Source organism: Chinchilla lanigera, unplaced genomic scaffold (assembly GCF_000276665.1).
Source record: "Chinchilla lanigera isolate Chin_1 unplaced genomic scaffold, ChiLan1.0 scaffold00022, whole genome shotgun sequence".
In the NCBI taxonomy this organism is placed as follows: domain Eukaryota; kingdom Metazoa; phylum Chordata; class Mammalia; order Rodentia; family Chinchillidae; genus Chinchilla; species Chinchilla lanigera.
Window position 1 is genome coordinate 27,342,655 of NW_004955423.1, and position 23,852 is coordinate 27,366,506.

At 64.2% G+C, this 23,852-nt stretch overlaps 1 protein-coding gene across 3 annotated transcripts in view; it reads left to right on the forward strand.

Moving 5' to 3' along the window:
• Positions 1–20,830, forward strand: part of Kank4 (KN motif and ankyrin repeat domains 4) — a gene marked incomplete at its 3' end in the record, with an annotated part of 34,690 nt that extends 13,860 nt beyond the window's left edge. Inside the window, 10 exon segments of one of the 3 annotated variants that reach the window (XM_005385340.2) lie at positions 410–786; positions 2,843–2,924; positions 5,387–7,165; positions 8,569–8,680; positions 10,899–11,102; positions 12,784–12,868; positions 14,589–14,808; positions 16,278–16,420; positions 19,459–19,659; positions 20,407–20,830. In XM_005385340.2, coding sequence (XP_005385397.1) covers positions 2,909–2,924; positions 5,387–7,165; positions 8,569–8,680; positions 10,899–11,102; positions 12,784–12,868; positions 14,589–14,808; positions 16,278–16,420; positions 19,459–19,659; positions 20,407–20,529 — 2,883 coding nt within the window. In that variant the 5' untranslated portion in view covers positions 410–786; positions 2,843–2,908. 3 annotated transcript variants of the gene reach the window in all.
• Between the last annotated feature and the right edge of the window lie 3,022 nt (positions 20,831–23,852).

Consider the following 23,852-nt stretch of genomic DNA (forward strand, 5'->3'; position numbering starts at 1 on the left):
GTTCTGGCAGTCTGGGCACCCTGGGGGTGCGAGGAGGGTGCGTCTAGCAGAGCAGGGAGAGAGCTGCACCCCAAGGCTTCCAGGACTCTCGGATGAGGAGCACACGGCTGCGGGGCAGGGAGCGCGTCTGAGGGTCCGGAGGCAGCCGCAGGGACCCGCGGTTTTGGGTGTCTGTAGCTGTGTCCGCGGGCGGCTCTGGGAAGTAACTTTGCAGCGGGATGTGATGTGACCTGAGCAGCTGCCCTCTCCGCAGGATGCAGCTAGCGATCGAGCAGCGATTCCTGTCTGACCCTGCCCACCTGGCCTCCGAGCAAGAGGGAAGCCAGCGTCTGCTTTTCCAGCAAGGTCACAGATCACCTGACCGAGTCCTCTCGCAGCTGGGCAGCAGACGTTGAGCTGGGGCTCAGCCCAGGGCCGGCTCTGTGGGCGGGCCGCCCTTCCCTCCCGATGTGCGGGGAGGGGCACCCCAAGCCCGCGCAGCCTCCCTCCCTGCTCCCGGGGCGTTCCAGATGCGGCTGCGGCACTGCAGGCGGGAGGACGACCCTCGCCCTCGAGGAAAGTGAGCCGAGTTAGCAGCGGTGTGGGGCCGCCGCGGTGAGCTGAGTTTCCCCTGCGCCCGGGGGTCGCGGGAAGTGAGTGCTGCAGAGCCTGCGGGACCTTGTCAGGAGGCGCCGGGCTCAGCCCCCTGAGCAAAGCGGCCGCCGGCGCCTCCCGCATCTTCACGCAGGAGGCGGCCGGGCCGGCTGGGCACGGGCAGCTCCGCTCCTCTCCGCAGCGTCCGTCCAGGTGCGGTCCGGGTTCCTCTGTCTGTGGGGAGAGTGCTTCGTCTTTGCAAACCAGCAGCCCTGCAGGGACAGCGGGCGGCGGGCGGTGACTTTGTGAGGGTGAATTCTCCAGGAATTCTCTTGGTAATGAGGCTGTGCCCGGAGCCAGCTCTCTCCTCAAGGAAATCCAAGGTGCTGTTTATTTTGGCTGCAGCCTGCTCTGGGATGGAATAGATCTCTTTTATTATTGCAGAATAGAGAGGCTTGGAGGGAAGGAAACACAGAGCCAGGTTCCGGTTTCAGGAAGGAGGAAGGGAGGTCTCTATATTTGGACAGGAGGTCTCTATGTTTGGACCTGAGGTTGGAAATGAGGTCGAAAATGGCGAAATAAAGGGGATGAGTGGGAGGGCAGGGGCAGATGCTGGGGATGGGCTGACCCGGGGCCACGGCCTGGGCACAGCGTGTGGCCCTCCTGGACCTGGCCGGCCATGGCCGGGTGGTCCCACCTGGCCCTCACTGCTGCCTGGCGTGGCTGAGCAGGTGGGTTTGAGCAGGCGGCTCAGTCCCTCCTCCGCTGACCCCGTGGGATCTGACCGGCCCTGAGCCGCCCCGGGTGACACAGCCCTCCGGCCCCACCCACCAGGCAGCTGCTGGGCCGTGGAGCCTCGCAGGGGCTTCATTTCCTCGGTTGAACTTGGACCTGGTTTGCGAGATGGCTGTGTGAGGATGGAGGACTCACGTTGCGCCTGGCTGGGAGCCAGCCTTAGCACCTGTTCACGTGAGACCCTTCCGAAGCCGGACTGCTTTACTCCACGGACAGCGTCTGCTGCACGGGTAGTGCAGGGAGTTGGACGGGGGTGAACTTGCAAGAATTCTGACCTTCATGAGCTTGCAGGCTCGCCTGCAGAAGGAGCAGAGGAGAGCAGGGGCTGCGCCTGCTCCAAGCCCTGGAGTGTCCTGAGCTGTGAGGAGGCCAGGCCGGCAGGTCCTCGCCCCAGGATGGGCCAGGCAGTGAGAGCCGAGCGTGGCAGCGGTGTTCCGGATGCTGGGCGTTGACCCCGCACCGTGGAGTCTGGGCACCTTGCCTGTGTCACAGCTTTGAGCAGCCCGGGGGCTGCAGACCACCTCCAGGGCGCCCGGGCAGCAGTGCCAGGCGAGGTCGGTCGTGTCAGAGTCACGCGTGTCCGCGGCAATCACCTCTCCTCCCTCCCATAAGCCCACTCTGCGGAGACCTGAGTGACGTCCAGGAGTCCACGGGAAGGGAGGGGCTGTGCAGAGGGGGCGTGGGTGGCAGAGGAGCCAGGCTGTGACAATCCTCTCCTGTCCCTTCGTGCCCAGGGGCCCCACCCCCACCTCAACACAGCGCCAGTCCCTGGGACTTACACCATGGCCAGAGCCGGGCTACTCACCACAGGGACAGGGTCCGACTCACGATAGGACTGTGGGGCAGGAAGCTGTCCGGGGCCGTCGGGGCCACCTGGTGACCCCCTACCCACTCCAGCCACGGCGGGAAGGTGGCCAGCTCCCTGCCCGCACTTGGGGTCTCTGCTTCTCCCTGGGTCTGCTGTGGACGTCACAGGTCGCCTGTGGCCACTCAGTTCCAGCTTCTTTGCAGCTGGATTATGACCCTGCCCCCGGCCGGGGTAGGAGTCCACTCCGCTGTCCCGCAGGAGCGCTGTGCTCCATCACGGAGGTGCAGAGACCCGGGCAGAGCCGCTCCTCCGCTCGGCCTCGCCTCTGCCTCTTCAGCGTCAGCTGTTGCCAGTGTTCCTTGAAGTCACGCAGGGTCAGCGTGCAGGACAGTGCGGGCTTCCGCGCGCTCCTTGCAGGCTGGGAGCAGGGCTGGGCTGACTTTTCTGGGTGCTGTTGCCTCCTCTTGAGCTATTTTAACTCTAACGGGCCAGGTGTGGTGGTGCAGGCCTGTGATCACAGCACTCAGGGGGCTGAGGCAGGAGGATACCCTGGAAAGAGGGGACAGCCTGAATCATACAGTGAGACGCTGTCTCAAAAATCAAACACCCCAAAACCAAAAAAGTCTAACGGGACCTCTAATGTTTCTTTCCTCTCCTCCTTCTCAGATTCTCCAGGATTCCGGCAGGTGCGGTGTTGAAGAGCTCCCACAAGAGGGAAGGCTGCCCCCCAGGATGGAGAAGACCAAGGGTAGGCAGCAGCTTCCTGCCCGGTGGGAGGGCACCTGGGCTGGAGGGACAGGAGCAGCCGCACTGTGGTCCCCACACGGCAGTGGGCGCAGACCAGGGGTCCCGGATGGACCTGGGCAGATGGGGTGGAGACGAGGCCCTGGGGCTGCAGCGCAGAGTGGGTCCTGGGGACAGGCGTCGTGGTGCCCGGGCCTGGCTCACCTCACCGGGGTCACTCTTGTCGCTGAGGCTCTGGGCGTCAGCCCTGCTGCGGAGCCCTGCTGCTGCCCTGCAGCGGCCCCGGGACAGCTGTGACTAAAGTCACACCTGGGTCTTGGCTGTCTCGCGCTCTTCTGGGTGGGGCTGCGTGGTTGGAATGTCCCCTGGGGTCCCCTGGGCCATGCGTCCGACACACAGGGGCCAGCTGGGGCACACTCACCCCAGGGGCGGAAGGGAACACTCGGCTGGAGCAGAGGGGTGTGCGGAGAGGGGACCCCACGGCCACTGAGCAACCTGTGTCCAGCACCCCTTGTCCTCGGCATCAGCCCGATTCCTGGGATGGGAAGTCCTTGAGTGCGAACTCCCTACGGGGCTCCCAGGTCCTTCCAGGGACACTTGCTGAAGGTCACGGAGCAGCCCGGACCTCCTGACTCCCAGGGAAATGTCAGGAACCTGCAAGTCCGCTGTCGCGTCCGTGGCCTGTCCAGTGCACGCCACGGGGCGCAGCAGTCAGCCCAGCCCTGCCCGTCTCCCCGGAGAGCTGCTGCACCCGGGCCAGACACTGTCCCTGCCCCTGCCCCATTCTTCCTGGCTCTCTGGCCCTTTCTCCCGTCTGCCTCTATTTCCTTCGGAGACTTTAGACGCTGAACTTCCCCGTCTCACTTTAGTGTTTCTGAGGACGCGCCTCAGGCGGGTGACTGCTACCCATCCGTCCCTCTGTCCCTCCTGTAAACCTGTTCCCTGTCCGACTTTGTCTGGTGATGTGGGCAGCTCCTGGGGCCCCGTGGCTGAGGGTGTGGAGAGGGCAGCCCGGGACCCGGGGCAGGGAGCATCCGTCGTCCCCCAGCCGCCGTGGACGAGGTGCTGCGCTTCCTGGGAGGGGCAGGAGGCCGTGGTACGGGTCTCGCTGACTCAGGGTGGCAGGCAGCACGCCCTCCTCCTCACGCCAGAGGCCAGGTGTCTGCCCCAGAGGCTCGAAGCCCAGAGCCCAAGTGTACTCGTGGGGTCCTGTTTGGTCCCGCTGTGCCGCTGACGTGATTACTCAGCGCTCGTGTGTCCGGCTGGCTCTGTGTCCTCTCTGGAGAGACTCACATGTCCCTGGGCACAGGGGCCGGGGCACACAGGTGGCATCGTCAGCAGCAAGGTGGACAGCTCTGTCCCAGCCTGGAAAAGCCAGTGTGGAGCGCAGCCGTCCCTGCCTTCTTTAACCGGTTCCTGTCCTTCCACCCTGGCCGCTTCTCTCCCCTTGGCCCTGTGAGGGGCCCGCTGGCTCTGGTTCCCCCTCTGGTCCTCCGTGGGTCGCTTCTCTTGAGATCCCGCTGGCCACTCCACCCCCTGGAAAAGGGCCAGGCGGGAGGAGCCATCCCTACACCCTGTGGTCAGGCTGCCCTGAGGTGCTGGGGTCCATGCGCCTCTGAGGATGCCTGCCGCGTCCCCTTGACGCCCACCGGCCCATCTCCTGTGCACCTGTTCTCCTTGCTGGGCTTTTGGAGGTGAATTTGATGGTTAAGCCCTGAACGGTTTCAGGGGTGGAGAATTCTGCTCGGCTCTGCGTGGCGTCTGCTCCTGCTCTCTGCTCCGGCTCAGACGGAGCTTAAATAATGAAGGAGGCCGAGAGCACAAGTCCTGCGGCTTCAGCAGGATCCACCGGTGGCCCCGTGAGCAGTGCTGAGGAGATCGAGCACCTCATCCTTCAAGGCCATCCAGAGCCGTATTGCTGATTAGTACCTGACTCAGCCAATCCCGGGCCGTGGCCGCCCTGCAACTACAGGATTCAAACCCGGCAAAACCGCGCAGGACACATTTGTTTGGGTGCCGTGCGGCAGGTCCCCAGCAGCTCTGAGAGGACAGCAGATTCCTCGCTGTCCTGGGTGAATGTGCACCGACTGGGCTGATGCCCCGGCACAGCTGGAGAGGCCCAGGCCGAGGCCTCTGCAGAACTGGCGCCCAGAGCACTTGCGGGTCTCCCGTGCTGCGGAGGCGGACTCCCGCTGCTCGGCCTCCTCGGCCCTAGCTCCCCTTTGCTCTCTGCTCTCCCTCTGGGAAACGCTTCAGTAGCACGTGGGGGGCGTGTGGTTCCGCCTGCACCTTCCCTCCCCTCGCTCGGCCTCCACACCCCTCCCTGCTCCGAGCTCCACCCGCCTCCGCCGTCTCTCCTGGACTCCACGCTGTGAACTAGTCACGGGTGGGCTTCTCACGCGGGAGAGGCCGTGCGGTATCTAACCTCTGAGTTCGAGTTTCTTCACCATGTGTTCTGTCTCCCAGCCCAGGACCCGGCCTCACAGGGGGACGAGGAGAAGGGCCCCCCCAGGAGCCACCAGTACTCAGTGGAGACGCCGTACGGCTTCCGCCTGGACCTTGACTTCCTCAAGTACGTGGACGACATTGAGAAGGGCCACACCATCAGGAGGGTTCCGATCCACAGGAGGGCCAAGCAGACCAAGTTCAGCACTCTGCCTCGAAACTTCAGCCTCCCCAGCAGCGGCGAGCAAGCCCCAGCCGCCCCGCTCCCGCAGCGCTGGTCCCCCGCAGTGCCCAGGAAGGAGTCCCTGGGGCCACAGGACCAGAGCCAGCCTCCAGCACCACAGGGCAGCGCCGCCCAGGCCTGGGCCAGGGGCAGTGAGCTGAGCCACCCCAGGAAGGCCCAGCTGGCTGAGGCCGCTGGGCAGGGGGACGACACGATGCCTGGCTGTGCCAGTGCCCGGCCGCAGCTCCTGCGGGCATCCAGCATGCCAGCCACACTGCCACCTGCCAGGGGCTCAGAGGCGTCCCCTGCACCCCCAGCGCCTCCTCCACTCCAGGACACAGGCAGTGCCTGGGACAACGCCTTCAGGCCGGCAGAGGGATCTGCAGATCTCCCCAGCCCCAGGCCAGGAGCATCGGCTGGCGAGACCGTCAAGGAGCCTGGGGACTGGGTGCTGGGGGCCCCCAAGGAGGCCGAGCCGCCAGCTGGAGAGGAACAGGCTCCAGACCGTCCGTCTCTCTCCTTCCAGAACGCACATGTGGTCCCGGAGGACGGGAGGGGTGAAGGCCAGGCACTGGCAGTGTCCACGCCGGGCTCCTCCACCCCGAGCCCCCCGCCTCTGCCGTCTCCAGTGCCCGAGAGCGAGCTGGCTCTGGCGGAGATAGAGCTGAGCATCAGCGAGCTCCCGCCTCCACCACCACCCCTGGAGATGGCTGTGCGGAGTGTGGGTGTGCGGGTCACCGAGGAGGCCCTGGGCCTGGGCGACGGCCTGGGCCAGCAGCTCCGGGCCCTGCAGGACGAGCTGGCCAGCCGCGCTGAGCAGCTGGTCAGGGTCCAGGCGGCCCTGGAGGCCAAGGAGCAGCGGATTCGCGAGCTGGAGGGCGCAGTGGCCCAGCTGGAGGAGAAACTCGGCGCGGATGCCCAGGGCTCCCAGGGCCGCGTGGACTCTGCAGTGAGCACCGAGCATCTGTGTGGCCTGCACCGTGTGGACACCTGTGACAAGGGCGTCGAGGTCGCCCTTCTGAGCCCCATGGACTCTGGAAGTTGGAGAGCCCTGGGGGAGGAGGGCGGCCCTCTCTGGGTGACAGACAGTGCCCCACCCACGGACCAGCGCCCAGCCCAGCTGCCCCTGCCTCAGGGACCCGGGACTGCCCCTGCCTCCCCCGTGCGCGGCTGCCTCTCCGTGGAGCTCAGGATCGAGGAGCCAGGGCCGGCGCAGGAGGAAGGCCTAGCAGCGGAGGGCACCACAGACAGCGACGGGGAGACTGCGCCTGCAGCCAGGGAGGAGGCTGGCTCCCAGCACCAGGGGGCGCTGCCCGGGTCCCCGCCGGATGCCGCCCTGGGGCAGTATGTGAGGAAGATCCAGGAGCTGCTGCAGGAGCAGTGGAGCTGCCTGGAGCACGGCTACCCCGAGCTGGCCAGCGCCCTGCGGCAGCCGGCGTCCCGGCTCAGTAACATCCGAGGCCAGCTGCTCAGCTCGCTCAGCCTGCTGCTGTCGGCCTGCGCGGCCCAGGGCCCCCCGCAGGAGGCAGCGGGGCACCCGGCTCCCTCTCCATCAGCCCCGGCCCCGCCGGCCTCCGGTGAGCCCCTGGGAGACCTCGGGAGGGGGTCCCTGCGTGAGTGCACGTGCATGAGGGCTTCCTGCCTTGCGGGCTGTGGGGAGCCCAATCGGCATGACCCTGGAGCCTGGTGCCTCCACTCCTTCCTGGCTTAGAGGTTGGGTCTGGCTGCAGGGCACAGCTGCACAGGTAGCGCGTGCCAGGAGGATGAGGCGGGATGAAGCCCAGCCACGCTTCCTTCACGAGCATTCTGGGCACCTGACAGGTGCAGGGGTGGGCCCCACTTGCATGGTGCAAATGCAGTACCCTACAGGACAAGGACTAGGAGAGGAAGGGCCCACGCACCCCTCCCCCTTCCTTCTTCCCTGGCCCTGGCTTCCTGCTTTCCTCTGGCTTTCACACATCCAAGGCTTTCTGTGGCCTGGCTTGGAGTATCATTACCTTGAGATCTGGAGTCGTTTCAGATACAGGCAGAGAGAGAGAGAGAGAGAGAGAGACAGAGAGCCCTCTGCTCCTGACAGGCCACCAGTCAGGCCACCTGGAGTCTGCTCCCTGCCCCCAGTCCAAGTAGGCTGAGCTCCTTGTGGAGCTGGACCTCTCACAGCACGGAAGATCCGTGCCCTGTGACCGTGCCACTGAGGGCCCGGTGTCTCACTATCCCCACCTCATGGGTATTGCCTCGGGCAGCAAAACATGCTGGACCCTGAACCCTTCAAGGCTCAGGTCCTGCTCGTGCCCTGAGCTAGTCCAGGCCTCAGATTTCTCAGCTGTAGGACAGAGATAACCACGACACCTGTCTTACTTTTCTCGTTGCTGAGACAAAATACCCAACACCCACAAACTGAGGGAGGAAAGGTTTACTTAGCTCACAGTTTGCAGAGGTTTCAGTCCATAGTTGGCTGGCTCCAAGGCAGAGCGGCACATGGCAGAGGGACATCACAGAGGATAAAGTCTGTGACAGGGCAGAAGGGCGTCTCAAAGGAGGAGCAGTCCACAGCAGGGCAGAGGGAAGCAAGCAGCAAGCTACAAGTGACAAGCAGCAGCCCTTCCTGCCCTTCTATTTTATGTTTATCACACCCTTAATCTAGCATCAAACTGTGAACCAGTCCCAGTGTCACACACTCTAGATACAGCCACCCCCAGAAAGCCCCACTATGACTGCATGAGGCTCTGGGGGGCATCTAGACACAAACCACAACAGCACCCACGTCACATGGCCTCAGAGGGGCGCCCAGAGCCACGTGTCCCCCCCGACAGAAAGTGGCGCCACTAACAAGCACGGTTCTGCCGACGTCGACCAGAAAGCTGGTCATGGTGTCCGCGGTCTGGGCCGTCCCCCTTCACATGCCCGCAGCCTGTGTCCCCTCAAAGCAAGCGTCGGTTTTCCTGCCCGGTGGTGCTAACCTGTGATGTTGTCTGCCTAGAGCTCTCCCCGTCGACCAGCCTTAAATCCATAATGAAAAAGAAAGACTGTGGCTTCCGCGCAGGAGGCAATGGGACCAAAAAGAACCTTCAGTTTGTTGGGGTTAACGGTGGGTAAGCATCGCCTTGGCACCCGCACGCCTTCCCTGCCCCGCCGCTGCCCCTGCGCCCGCTTGTCCCGGGGAGCACCTGGTTTCCATTCTCCCGTGCGGGCGTCGCCCCTGTGGCCCTGGCAGGCTCCGTGTCCGTGTGCACGGGTTTGGCCCAGAGCTCACGGTGCTGGTCCGCGGGAGCCTCCGCTTTTACTATGTCTTGGCTCCCACATCCCCTGGGCCAGGACTCTGGGGGCATAGAGGGTTGGGGGTCCACGGGCCCTCGAGACCCAAACCGCAGCACTGAAAGCAGCGCCCGCTCTGGTGATTCGCTGGACTCGCCTTTTATCCATCGAATTGTTTCTTCCTTTAACTTGCTGCTAGCCCAGCCCGGGCTTCGGGAAGGAAGAGCGCAGTCTGTTGGTGTAGACTGTCACGCCTGCTGTGGCCGGGGCAGGGCTGCTGGGTTACAGTACGGTCACGGACACATTCCGAGGGAGCCCGCCCCGTGTGGACCGAGGCGCGTGGGTAGAATCTCAGGGACCACCAGCTGTGCGCGCTGTGGTTGGCAGATACGTTGCTAGCCAGCCCGTGGCTGTACTTTCTAAATCAATCATCCAGTCATCGTGAAATGCCAGCAGTATGCCAGGTGGGGGACCAAAGTGAGTGACGTCAGGGTGCCCGCCTTCGGTCCTGGGCCAGTCGGGAAGCAAAGAGGAGGGGACGACGTGCAGGTCACTTCCTGATGACCAGGAGGCCCGGATGGGGCCTTGCAGTGGACGCAGACACCCTGGGCCGAGCCACAGCCTGAGGGGCAGCACCAGAGGCAAATGGGGCTGGGGTCACGACGGGCGGTTCTGTGAGGGGCGGCAGAAAGGACGGTGGGGGGGTCACATGCAGGTGCTGGTCCCCCTTGTGCTGCCGCGTGGCCCTGTGGCTGTGAGACGCCATTGTCCTGGGAGAGCCAGCCTCACCTCAAAGTCCGCTGCAGGCCCCCAGGACGTCTGTGCCCCAGGCTGGAGGACCTGCTCATGGCTCCTGCAGCTGGGGACCCTTCGGGGCCCTGGCGTTGTTCTTCGAGGCTTGGAATGCGCGCAGCCGTGCTCTCGGGTGTGCCTACCCCTCAGGAAGGCTCCACACACGGTTCCGTGCCCCGCAAGGAGCCTGTGGCCCCTCCTCCACTCTGCCGCGCCCACCTTGTCCCACCCACCTTCCAGTCACTGTTGGATGAGACATCTGTTCATGCGTGTATTTTCTGCCTGTCCTCGAGGCGGGGTTTTGGGATGGCATCAGAACACTGCCCCGTCATTAAATGAACAGGAAGACTTCCAGGGGAGCTTCCCGGGAAGCCGTGTTAGCCGAGCGCTGTGGCAAATGCCATGTGTCCTCGCCTGTCAATCACAGAAGCACCAGGTGGTCCCAAGCACAGGAGAGAGGGCCGGGGATATAGCCCAGTGGCACAGGCGCCTGCCTGGCAAGCGCAAGGTTCTGAGCTCGAGTCCTGGAACAACAACAAAAAATCACCAAGCACAGGAGAGGAGAGACATGGGGTTTACGCAGACCAGCCGAGAGTGCAGCACGGGGTGCTGGGCTTGTAAATCCAGGCTAGGGCCTCGGGCAGGGCCTCCATACAGAGAAAGCGCTTCAGGGTTCTCAGGAGGAGCCATGCCTCCGGCCCCTGTGGCTGTGCCCCCAAGCCAGCGGCCCCGTTGGGCTCAGTGAATCTTCCATGACCCTCACGTGAGCCCACAGAGCGTCTCTGGCCGAGCCTGGGGACCCTGGCAGAGGGGGAGCCTAAGTCAGGCGGCCCAGCCTTCACTTCTGCTGCCCCAGGCATGGCAGGTGCCATGTTGGCGAGCTGCATGGAGCCCCAAGTTTCCCCACTGCTGTCTAGGGCAGGGGGCTGGGAAAGGTCTTCCCTCCACAGGTGTGTGAGAACTTTTCAGGCTTTTCAGGGTACTCGTGGGGGAATTCCAGAAGCAAATGGCTCTGAGACTCGGCCTGAAAATGCACGTGGGAGTGTGGTCCGTCTGTTAGCTTTTCCCCGATGGCCTGACCTCTAGCGTGACAGGCAGAACTCTGACCGCTCGGTCTCACCTGGGATCCCGGGTGCCGCCTCGTCCTGCAGGTGTAGATGTGGAGGGTGTGGTGAGCAGGTAGGGTGTTCGCTGAGGCCCCCTGTGCGCAGTGGTGCTGCCGTGGGCAGGAAGGACAGACTGTGACCTTGTCCCCTTCCATAGCTATGAGACCACCTCCAGCGAGGAGACCAGTGGTGAGGACAGCTCCCCCGAGGACCTGTCTGACAGCGAGGCTGAGAAGAAATGCAGTGACCTAGAGTGCGTGCAGGATGGGGACGCCCCCTCGCAGGGCCACCCTGAGGACACCTGCAGCACAGCCCGGGAAAGTGGGACCGAGGAGGGAGCTCCCCACTCCAAGGCTGAGAGGTGAGGCCCACAGGATGAATGGGAGGTTAGGGTGAATGTCCACCCTTCTGTCCACCCACCCGCCCGTCCATCCATCCATCTATTCATCCGTCTATGCATCCTCCACCTGCTCATCCACTCATCCATTCATCTACCCATCCACCTACCTATCCATCCATCTATATATCCTGCTATCCATGCATCCATCCACCTACCCGCCCATCTATATACATCCATCCACTCACTCACCCATCTATGCTTCATTCATCCATGCATCTATTCCTCCTGCTGTCCACATCCATCTATTCATCTTTCCATTCATCTGTCCATCCATTGACCCATTCATTCATCCACTCATCTACCTATCCATCCCTCTGTCCATCCACCCATTCATCTCTCCACCCACCCATCCATCCACCTATCCATCCATCTACCCACCCATCCCACTGATCTGTTCATCTATCCATCCACCCACCCATCCAATCATTCATCCATCCATGCACCCATTCATCCATCCATCCATTCATTTGCCCATCCATACACTCATCCATCCATTCATCTATCCACCCATCCATTCATCTATCCATCCATCCATCCATCCATCCATCCATCCATCCATCCATTTATTCATCTGCTCACGCACCCGTCCACCCACCCAGCCACATGGCAGTGTCCACAGAATTTCTGTTTCTGCTCAGGCTCCCCACTGTCCAGGTTGGACAGTTGTGACCCTTGCTGTCACAGACCGTTGTCAGGGTTGAGCTCTCCACGCAAAGCCAGTGTGCGCTCACCCTGGTGATGGAAGGACCTTGTGAATGTTATCCTGTGTGGTCCCCTGAGTGGTCCTGCACCCCGCTCTGCAGGTGTGGAGACGAGGCGTAGAGGTGCAGCAGTGCCGCCAGCGGCGTGGCCTCTGGCTTTTCCCCCTGAGCTCTGCTGCCAGTCCCACTGGCTGCGTGGACGCAGCCCCGGCTTCTCAGCGCTGGAAGTCCTGTGGTGGCGGCAGCAAGCTGCCGTTGCGGTGGCTCCAGGGCCCGCAGCCCGCCTCTGCCGGGGCCATGTTGGCCAGGTCCTTGAGCTGTGGCCGCCTCAGCTTCCTCCTCTGAACACTGGGGATCACAGCAGCCGAGGGGTTGGGTCGGAAGGCCACGCGGAAAAGCAGCAGCCGCTCAGCCCTGCAAGGCGGCGGTGGGCAACTCAGGACCACTGTCACCGTCACCACCCCGGGCCTGGCTGTGTGGAGCACAGCTGGCTGTCAGTCAGGGCCACCGAGCCCTGCGTGGCCAGGCCTGCGCCGGCCCTCCCCCCACCGCAGGGAGCCGTCTTGTCCCTGCCACACCGCCCCGTGACCCCTGGCCCGGCTCCGAGTCTGCTGGCCCCTGGAGGGTGACCTGGGACGCACGGTGCGGAGTGGGGTGAGCTCTGGGTGCAGTGTGAGGAAGGCGACCCCCGCCGATGTCCAACGCAGCTGGCTGCTGTCCCTGCCCGCTGGGCTCCTGCACACTGGGCTCCTCTGCCCCGGCCGTGCAAAGCAGGGTGGGAGGCGACCACGTGCCCCCCGGGTCGGGCCTGAAGCCAGGCGCGGCTGTCAGGACGCCGCCCTCCCGCTTTCTGAGGACGGCGGTGTCTGAGGAGAAGTGACGAGGAGGTGCCAGTCGTCCCCCGAGTGACGGTGTAAGCGTATCCGTGCTCCTCTCTCCAGGTGCAAACCCTCGGAAGAGTTCCTCAGCGCATGCCGGGCCCTGAGCCGACACCCGCCAGATGCCACAGCCGCCGACCCGCTCCTGGTACTGTGCCTTCCGGTCGCCACATGAGGACAGCTGCGGGGCTGCGGGGGTGGCTTGCTGGGGGGCAGCGTCCGGGTGGCGGAGCAGACCGAGGAGGTGCAGAGGGTCGCATGCGGGAGATGCCCTGGGTCTCCGTGCTCAGGCAGCGCAGCCAGAGGGTCTGTTGCCAGCTATTTGATGCCCAGGCCTTGGGCAGAGTGGGTTCCACTCCAGGACCCTCCGAGAGCCGGGCTCAGCCAGTGTCCCCATCCGCAGCGAGCGGTGCAGCCTGTGCCCACTGCCCTGAGCCCTGAGGTGGACTCTGGTCCTACACTGCCCACAAAGTGCACCCTTGGCCAGGAGACCAAAGCCCAGCAAGTATCCCGCTCCTTCCCTCCTCAGGAGCCCACGGAGATGGGGACGCTGAGGGTCAGGCTGCCCTTCTAACCAGAGAGACCCAAGGGACCCACGGTGGCACTGCCAGAGGCCCCTGAACCCCATGTGCTCTCAGCGAGGAGCCCCAGGACACTGGGAGTCCACGTAGCACCCACCCAGGCACTTTCCTTACTTTATCTTAGCTGACTCAGCAAATCGTCCGCAGGCGGAAAACCAAGACCAGGCGGATGCGGAGTGAAGCTCCGTGCTTATGCCCGCACAGGGCACAGAACCAGCTTCAGTCTCTGCTCCTCATTTAGAAGCCCACCGCCATGTCCCTTAGCATTAGGCTCTTCGGCTAGAGGAGGGGCTGTTGGGTGGGGGAGATGATAATCCGTGGGTGGGCGTGATATTCTGTGGATAGAGTGATGTGCTGTGGGTAACGGAGGTGGCCCGTGGGCAGGAGGTGATACTGCGTGCATGAAGGAGATGGTGGGTATCGGAGACATTCTGATATACGAAAGTGCCTCAGCCACTAATGATCCCTGTTCCCGCCTGGAAGTGTGACCAGAGGCTGTGTCTATACCTGGTCCACACCGGGATCCCAGCCCTGCCACCTCATCTTTGCCAGCAAAAGTGGGGTGTACAGGAGGACCCCAGCCGCGGAGCTGTGGGAAGGAGGGAGCCAGCCCCTTTACCATGGGGACAGAAGGCTCAAGGGGTGCATACCTTCGGGCTGCACAGCTGGGCTGGGCCCATCTGACCCCACACCCAGCCTCATTCAGGAATGGGCGTGGCAGCACGTGTGGCAGCCGCGCCCCAGGAGCTCCTGTCCTGTAGGTGACCATCTGAGGGCACGTCACCCCAAGCCCTCTGTCCTCACCGTGGTTCTGCAGAGCTCCGGGTGGAGCCTGGCCATGGGCTGTGAACACTTCCACCCTGAGGAGCCTAGCAAACTTGAAAGCCAAGACTGAGGGGTGCCGGGTTGGGCTCTACTTCCAGCAAAAGCTGGGGCGCTGTCCAGCTCGGCGGTTAGCAGCCACTTCAGCAGTGCAGCCGAGGCCCAGCTTGCCCTGCAGGCAGGTGCGGGCCGGCCTGGGGTGGCAGGGGCGCTGGGAGCCTGGGGCGTGAGCTGAGTCCTTGGGCACACAGGGCGCTAAACCACGAGCGTCAGCAGTCCCCTCGTGCCAGTGGCCCGGGCCCCACCCCGCCTCCCCCGTGGGGCTGGCGCGGACATCCCGTGTGTCACTGCAGCCCAGGTGGCTGCTGATGGGGCGCAGGGGGGGGGGCACCCCGCTCCGGCACGTCCCTGGCTCCAGGGGCCCAGGCTGGGGGCCCTGTGGAACTGGACTCTCTGGGGCCTCAGGAGCGAAGCTTGAGCACCTTCAGCCAGGAGTGGTTCCGCGTGTCCAGCCGGAAGTCGTCCAGCCCTGCCGTGGTGGCCGCCTACCTCCTCGAGGTGCAGCCGCTCTCGCCGAAGCTCCTGGAGCTGCTCGTCAACCTAGCGGACCGCAACGGGAACACGGCGCTGCACTACAGCCTGTCCCACGCCAACTTCCCGGTCGCCAAGCTGCTGCTCGACACAGGTCTGCGCCTCCCCGCCCTCCTCCGGCTGCTCTTCCTCTGTAAGAGGTGGGGTCTTGCTGTGTTCTCCAGGCTCCTGGGTTCAAGCAGTCCTCCTGCCTCAGCTTCCCAAATAGCTGGGACTACCCTAAGGGCCATTTACACCACAGGTCTCTCCAGTAGGAAATCCTCCCCTGTTCGGAGTTCCTCCTGCGTGCCAGGAACTGGCTCTCGTTTTGTGGGCGTCCCGTGGTTGAGGAAAGCCTGCCCTCCCAAGAGCTGTGGAGCTCGCCTGGGCGCAGTGCTGGTGACGGCAGAGCACGTTCGGTGCTGGCCCGTGCCACCCCAGAGCTGTGTCGCGCTGCTTGGGAAGGTCACTGTTTCCTGTCTTCGTAAGAAGGGTCTAACCAAGGCCGAGGCTCTGAGCGCTCTCGCACTTGCCCCCCGTCAGAGCACCCCGGGCCACTTCTGAGGCCCACGGCCCTGCCAGGCACTGGAGGCCTCGCTGCCGTGGGCTGAGGAGCGGCTGACATCCGGGCACCTTCTGTGGCATGGGAGCTCTCTGGGCCGCACTGCTCACCCACCACAGCCCTGGGAGAACCCGGGGGTCTGCCACACCGTCACTGCTGAAAGTGGGCACAGAACCCGCTCCAGCTCAGGCCCACGGACTCGTCCCGAATCAGGACACGCAGGGCAGGGCCCGGCGGGGGTGGTGGCTGGGAGGCCGCAGCACGGTGCTGTCCCTCAGCCTTGCCCCAGCCCCTCACTCTTCGGTCCCCCCAGCCCTGTGCCCGCCTGGGAGCAGACAGAAAGGCTCAAAGGGTATGAAGTGCGGCTGTCCCTGGGCAGGGTGCACGTCCAGTCCCCCAGGATGGCACCAGAAGGTGACATGGTGGCCACTCCTGCTCACCGTCCGCGTGACAGTGGCCGTGTACCAGGGCGCGCGCGAGCGGCTGGTCCGGCCAGCCTGGCTTCCCCACGTCTGCTCTGCAAGGTCCCTGGAAGCGTCCCCCGCCCCCTGTGGGGTGCTGTGTGCTTCCCCTCCCCTGGGGCAGGCGCACTGTGGAGGATGCTGTGCAGACGGAGGGCCACGGGACGCCTGGGCGGTTTCCACACCACGCTGCCCGGGTGGTGGCTTCACCTAACACACCAGACACCGGGCTGTGTGTGACCCGACCTCTCTTGTGGTGAGGGCTGTAGAGCCTGGGTCCGGAATTTTGAGGGGATTTTGGAGGTTTCTGTTTTTGAGACAAGGTCTGCCTATGAAGCCCAGGCTGGCCTTGAACTCATGGTGATCCTCCTGCCTCAGCCTCCCAGGTGCTAGGATTAAAGACCTGTTTGTTGGGTTTTTTTTTAATTCTCATTGTTGATGTAAGTTTTACATCATCTTTAAATGTAGGCTTGTTTTTCATTCCCTGTTTCAATACGAGAAATACAGCGGCAGCGGCGGCGTCCTGCTGCCCTGGCCGCAGCTGACCCGCTCCTTCCTCAGGCGTCTGCGCCGTGGACCGCCAGAACAAAGCGGGCTACACTGCCGTGATGATCACGCCCCTGGCTTCCGCGGAGACCGCCGAGGACATGGCCGTGGTCCGGCAGCTCCTCCGGGAAGGGGATGTGAACATCCAGGCCACACAGGTGGGTGGGCGGCCGCAATCGCCCCTGAGCGGGTGGGGCCCAGGCGGGAGCTCCGTGTGGCCCTGGGTCTCTCCACCCTGGGAGTCAGCCCGTCCTGCGGCAGCCAAAGCCCAAAAGCCTGTTCTTCCTGGAAGGCGCGGAGACCCGCGGGCCGGGGTAGGGTTTGCAAGCAGCTGCCTCCTGTCCCAGGCTGACAGCAAGTCCAGCTGACCTCACCCCCTGCCCTGATTCACACATCGCCTCCTGAGAAGGCCACAAGCTCGGCTGTGCTAGCAGCACCCGGGTGACCTCACCCTTGACGGGGGCCCCTGAGCAGGCCAGGCTCCCTCAGGCCCTCGATGACGGCCTCACTGTCGTCCTCATTCCCCAGAGGCCCCAGCCCGATGGAGAGGATCTGGGCACCGAAGGGCCGGCTCTTAGGGGCTGAGGAGCCCCCTTCCCCAGACTCAGTTTCCCCAGAGAGCCACTGCAGGGTCCTGTTGGCAAGGGTGCGTCTGCCCGGCTGTCTCTCAGTGCCTGAAACAACCGGGTCTCAAATGCTTCAAACCCTGGCTCTCTGCTGGCCAGGGAGGGCGACAGTGTCCTGGGCATGTGGACTGCGTCCTGGTTCCAGGAGCTGTGCCCTGGGCCAGACTAGGAGGACGCCTGCCGCCCGAGCTCCGGCAGTGTAGACAGGAATCAGGCCGGGAGGGCCCGCAGTTGCTGTCACCTGTGCCCCAGGGCAGAGGCCCACAAGGCACTGTCGCCCCGCTTCCTCTTGCAAACCCCAGATCACTGCCAGCTTTCCTGACTGTGGGGTCAGGACTCGGGCTCCTCCGACGTAGCCCGACAGCCCGGCACAGCTCACACTGCCCTGCACGGGTCACTGGGAGCTCGGCCCGCACCCACTGGGCGAGAGGGCTGAGGTCTCCCACACAGCAGAGGTGCGCAGGCCGCCAGAGGGTGGGTCCCTCGGCCTCGGGCTCCTCCACCTGGGAACGGGGTGCAGGGGTGCGGCCCTTGCCAGTCCCTGAAACGGCCTCCGAAGGCCCCTTTCCCATCCGTGACGCACAGGACACAGGGGCCGTGTACCTGGGGTGACTGCAGACGCCATGTGACTCGAGCTGGACCGGGCCTGAGGTCTCACCTGCAGGGGTCAGCGGCGTCCCTCCCAGGTTCTGGCAGGGCCTGGAGCCCTCCATACCACAGATGAAGGGTAGTTCATGTGGGTGATCAAGAACACGGTGAATGTTTAAATTTAAAATGTAAAATAATCACAGTAAAGGGCACATTGCCTTTAACCTCCCTCAACAATCCTCCCTCTTGCGTTGAACACACTTATCCCATGTTCTAAGCACTGTCGGCAGCGGCTCTGGAGTCCTCTTTCCTGAGTGTCTTTACAAAGTGTGGTAAAAAATACGGTGATGGCTGCCACCTAGTGCCGTCCAGCAGAAAGGCAGCTCACTCGCGGGACGGGCACTGTGGGACTCCCGCCCCTCCCCAAAGTGAAAGTGACTGGGAAAGGTGGACAGCTCCAGTCAACTCAGGCCATTAGGACAGTGCAGCCGAAGACACTCAGGAAGGACGCCAGAGCCTCTGCTGATCAGGGGGAAGTGTCTTTCTTCTAAATTCACTGTAGTTTTTGACCGCACCACGTATCACCCGCTGCAGAAGCAGCAGCCCAGCGCCCAGCTCACAGGGCGGAACGAGAGGGTCACCTGAGCAGGGTGGGGTGCTACGTTAGCGTCAAACTCTGACTTTGACAGGGGAGCTCAGGGAAGAGCAGTACAGCCTGGGTCAAGCGCAGCAGGTTTACTGTGGCTCAGGGTTCCAGAGGCTCAGTGCAGGACAGCTTGGTGCCGCTGCCTTGGGCGTGCGGCGGGAATGCACAGCCCACAGCGCTGCTCACCTCCTGGGGGCAGGGAGCGGAGAGAGGACAGGGCCGAGCTCCACAGCCCTGCAAGGCTGCGCCCATGACTACTTCCCCCTGCCAGGGTCCGCCTCTTACGGGGTCCACAGTGGCTGCTGAACCGGCCTTTGGGGGACACTTACTCAGACTGTGCGCTGGAGGAGGGGGCCCCAGCTCGGGAAGCGTAAGCCGGCCTGACCCTGTCTCAGAGGACATGCAGTACCCCCTGGCTGCTGTCCACTTTACGGACATCTTTGAGATGGCCTAGAACGAAGGGCCGACCGTGCCGGGCTCCCCGGTGTACACAGAGGCGAGACGCCCGTGGAAGCAAAGTCTGAGCACCTGCCAGCCCCTCCGCTCCACGCACCCGGAAAGAGACAAGAGTAGCCTGAGCCGATGCAGAGCCCCCTGCGGCCACCAGGGGGCAGCACACGGGCACCACAGGCCGCTCGTTCCAGTCTCCCAGCCGCAGCTCCGGTCCGCAGCTGTCCCCGTACCTCACATCCGCACAGACACGCTGCTCTTCCCACGTGGCCCGAGGGGTGCTCACCCCGTCACTGGCACCCTCTTTTCTCAGAGCGGAAACAGGAGGCTGAGGGACTCACCCCAGGCCACCAAGGGCCGCTGAGGACCTCAGGGCTGCGGCTGACCCTCTGCTCCCTGGGCCTCCGCAGAGAGGCGTAGCCCCAGCACTCTGGGAGGCTGGGGCACGAGGATTGCAAGTTCAAGGGCATGCTGGGCAATTCGGGACTTAGCAAGAGCTTGCCTTAAAATTAAAAATGAGAGCAAGAGCGGAGGGAGAGAGGGAAAGAAAGGAGGGAGGAAGGAAGGAGGGGAAGGAGGGAGGAGGGAGGGGGGAGGGGGTCCAGTCCTGTGCGGCCGTGGGCTGTGGATGGTGCGGGCCCAGCGGCCTTGCCGTGCCCTGAGGCAGGCGGGTGTGGGGAGGCCTGGCGGAGCCCTCGACACCCCTGTGTCCCCTCACTGCTGGCACCAGGTTTGGGAGGTGGAGACAGCAAGGCCGGCCCTGTCCGCGAGAGCGGGCCCTGGTGGCAGTGCAGGCGGTGCGTGCAGGGCCCGGGAATGGGGACGTTTTGCTTCTGACCGCTGTCGCAGGCCGCAGGGCCGGCTCACGTCCCTGTGGTCGCCGCAGGGAGGCCAGACGGCGCTCATGCTGGGCGTCAGCCACGACCGCGGGGACATGGTGCGCGCGCTGCTGTGCTGCCAGGCGGACGTCAACCTGCAGGACCACGAGGGCGCCACAGCCCTCATGCTGGCCTGTCGCCACGGCAACGCAGACCTGGTGCGGCTGCTCCTGGCCCAGCCGTCCTGCGACAGCAGCCTGGCCGACAAGGTGAGGCGGCGGCGGGCGGCGGGCGGCGGGGCTGGCGTGGGCGGAGACGGGTCACGCGTGGTGACTGTGGGCAGCCCGGTCCACTGTGCCAGCCTGATTGACAGAGGCCTCTTCGGTTGATTTTGTCTTTTTGGATCTCGATATGTAGTCCAGGCTGGCCTTGAATTCACTTCGTAGCCCAGGCTGGCCTCAAACTCTGTGACCCTCCTGCCTCAGCCTCCCAAGTGCAAAGATTACAGGCGTGCGCCAATAAGCCTGGGCAGGAGCCTCGTGCAGAAGCGTCTGTGGGGTGATGGTGAGGGTGACGGTGAAGGCGACAGTGTGCATGTACGTGAGCACTCCCCGAGGCCTAGCTCCGGGAGCTGCTGTCCTGGTCTCAGAAGCCCCCAGCTCCCCGCTGGACCCCATGAGGCAGAGCCCCCGGCTGTCAGGGACCCTGGTCCACTGCAGGTCAGGCTGCTCCTCCCCGCCCGGCCGTCAGCAGCCGCCGACCAGAGTCTCCGGGTCCAGAAGCAAGCCGAGGTGCTGGAGAGGCTGTGTCGCGCGTCTTGCTGGCCCAGCTGGGCTTCTCGTGGGGTCTGGACAAAGCTGGTGTGCGCACCGCCAAGCCCTCCGACCTCAGTTGGCACCCCACCTGCTGCTCGCAAGGGTGTCAGAGAGCCCCTGGTCTCCTGTGGCTTCCATGCGCCCAGTAGACCCCTCTGTCCCTGGGCCGGAATAACGCCGTCTCCCCTTGCTTCCCCGCAGGCCGGCCGCACAGCTTTGTCCATTGCACTGCAGTCGCCGGCCCACACGGAGATTGCGGGGCTCCTGCAGGCCCACGCGGAGCAGGCCGGGCGCCCAGGGCCGGAGGGGCCGCAGCAGAACTGAGGCTGGGACAGCCGGCACCTCTTGGGGTGCGTCCCACCGAGAGGAGTCCGCTGGCCACGTCCCTTCGATGGAGCCGCCGGGCTTCCCCTGGGGTCACACCCCCTGCGGCAGTTCTGCCCGGGCTCCCGCTCCACCCTTGGGCCCAGGGCGCCCGCCCGGGCCCAGCCAGGGGAAGCGGTCGGTGCACTGTCCAGTGAAGTGCACAGACACGCCCCGTGCAAGAGGCCTGGGAGAGTCTGAGCGGACTTCGGGGCACCGTGGGGACCCTGGGGTGTCCCCTCAAGGACAGGGCTGGGGAAGCGTGGCTGGGGCTGAAGGAGCTCTTACGCACAGATAAGGAGGAGCCCATGGGGTCACGGCCAGGAGTGAGTCCTGACCATTTCCCAGTCCCCGGCTCCCGTGCAGCAGGGAAGTCAGGTCCAACCAGGACGCCCTCTCTGAGGACGCACAGACCCTGGCAGAAGCTGGTGATGCCAGCGTCCCCAGCCGTGAAGGAGGCAGATGCTGGCAGCGAGCTTCCTCCCGGGAGGGGTCATTGTCCTTCAGCGACTGTGGCTTCTCCTCAGCTGGGAGACTGTCCGTGTGGGGGCCGGGGAGGGGGAGCGGGGTGCAGCAGGGGTAGTGGGATGGCCGGCGGGGTGCTCTCCTGCGTCTCCCATGAGTCCGGGACTCCCAGTCTGTAGCCCTTCTTCCCACCCAGCTCCTGCCGGCCCTGAGCACTGCCCGGATCAGGGCTTGCACCAGGCCGCCTACAGACGTGCGCTTTCCTAAAGCCTCTTGTGCAAAAAACACCCCCTACACACACAGGGAGACACCACAGTGGAGCCCCGCATTGGAGCCCTGGATTCTCAGGGGCGGGGTGCTCAGGGCCGGGTGCCAGTCTGCTCGCCCGGGCACCTGGGCGCCACACAGGAGGCTGCAGGGAGCCGCCGGTCTCCTGTGTCATGCCAAAGGCTGCCTTCAGGAAGGGCCGCAGTGCTGGTTACGCTGTTGGGGCTCCCCGAGACGCCAGGGCTCCAAGCGGGGGCAGCGGCGGTGTCCGCATGCTCACCAGCGGAGAGTGGGAGGAGTAACAGGCTACACCCGCCTCCGTGGGTCCCTCTGGGTCTCAGAGCACCGAGAGCGGGAGCAGCCGTCAGCAAACGTCGCAGGCCAACCTGCGTCCTCGCTGTGTTTCTGAACCCCTGAGGTTTGCCAGGTGCAGCGGGGCGGGGGTCCGGTTTCCGGGGACCCTGGTGACGCTGGGCCACACGGAGGGAGTGGGCTCTGCGCTGTCCTTGGGGTGTGTGTATTAAAATGCTGCCTCCGTCTCCCGCCTGAGCGTCTGTGTGCTTCTCTGCACTCGGCCGCGATTTGCAGGCTGGGTCTGTGCAGGCCTCCTCCTTGCCGAACAAGACAGCTGAGGCCAGCTGCGCAGGAGGAAAAGCGCTTCCTTCTCTCCTGGTTTTGGAGCCGGAAGTCCCAGCAGTGTGGAATGCACGGGAGGAAAAGCCCGCAGCCCCACGCAGGAGGCCGAGGGCCAGGTGGGGACAGACCCGGGACCCCACGCAGGGGCCCTCCAAGGGCTGCCCAGGGGCTTGGGCGCCGCCCCAGGCCCCACCCCCCTCCCTGCCACCCCAGCCGGCGGGGCCGTGAACAACCGAACCACAAGGCTCTGCATGCTCTGCAGGCTGCAGCCACAGCGCTGAGGCCCAGGATCCCATTCTGCACGTCGCACTGGGGGGGCGCCCTCTGCTGGGTCCCCTTGAAAAAATGTATCATCAGACCCTGGTGCTGCACACAGCTCAGAAGTGCCCTTCCTGAGGGTCCTTACAAAAAAAATACCACTGCTGCTGCCAGGTACCGAGCGCCATCCTGTGGAAAGGCAGCTCCTAGTGTGACCTGTGTCCCACCCGCTTCTTCACCAGCTTGGCACCTGCAACAGGATCTCCACCAGACTCAAAATGACCACGAAGGAGAAACATTTTCAATCCACGCTGGACAGCAAGGCAGCCAGGACAGCACGGAAGACTCAGGAGAGAGGACGCCAGAGCTGCTGCAGGACGTGGCCGGGACGTGGACAAGTGTGTGCGGAGCCAGGGAGGATTTAGAGGGATTCGTGGCAGCGTCTTCTACTGGGTCACAATTTTTAGACGCAGACGTTAGTTCGTGGAGCTCGTCCCGCCTGGTGGGGGGCAGTCTAAGCAGGCTGTGAGCCTCGAGTGGAGCTCCGCGTGCCTTGCCCACAGCCCTGCTGGGGTTTCCAAGGCCCTGGAGGAGGAACCGCTTAGCCTGTGCAAGGCAAGGATTTCAGGTCCTTCAGCTTCCGTTACAGGGGAGCAGGGCTGGACCAGAGATTTGAGAGGGAACAGGGTGGGCTCAGCAGTAATCCCAGTACTTCAGGAGGCTGAGGCAGGAGGATCAGTAGTTGAAGTACAGCCTCAGCCACTTAGTGAGACCTTGTTTTAAAGAAAAAAATAAGAAAAGGATCAAGGACATAGCAGCTCAGTGTGAGGCGCTAGCTTCAGGCTCCAGTGCTATAACAAGCAGGGGAATGGGAGGGACGGGACAGCAGGCCCTCAGAAGACAAGGGGGAGCCCAGCAAAGCAGCCGCCACCCAGGACCCTTTGCAGGCAGCCTCTGGCAGAGACAGAACGAGGTGTGAGCAGATAACCTCTGCCCTTCCAGCCACACACACACGTGGCCGTCTGCCACTGTCACTGGGAAAGCGAGCACAGTGGTTTCCCACAAAGTGTGGGGCAGGGTGAGTCTGGGGACGCCGTCCAGGGGGAATTAACAGAGCGTCTGTCTGTGGTGTCACAGCAGCACTGTCTGCCCAGGGTCCCCTCCCGCTGGCCTCGCAGGGGCCCGGCAGAGGCTGGCCCGCTCGGGCCGCACACACAGAGACAGCGGTGACCAGTGGTGGGTGGTGTGGGCGCAGAGACGCTCCGTCTCAGCAGGCAGGCGGCCCAGGGCGGGGACAAGCCAGTGGGGACGGTCGCCGAGGAGTGGTCTGGGTGTCCCTGAAGGCCCCTGTTGGGGAGGCCTGGTCCCCCAGCTGCAGCAGGGCAGGGTGGGGTGGGCGGAGGTTGGGCGTGTGTGGATTAACGCACTGTCACCAGACAGGACTCGAGGAGGATGCCAGCGAGGTGGGGATGGCAGCGTCCCCAGAGAATAGGGTCCTGGACTCGAGTCGTAGAACGAGAAACCAGGCCACGTCAGGGAGGCACCAGCTGATCGACCAGGCAGAGGTGAGAGACACGTAGGCAACAGAAGGCAGAGTTCAGGGCCGGCAGGCAGGCAGGCAGACAGGCAGACAGACAGGCAGGCAGATAGGCAGACAG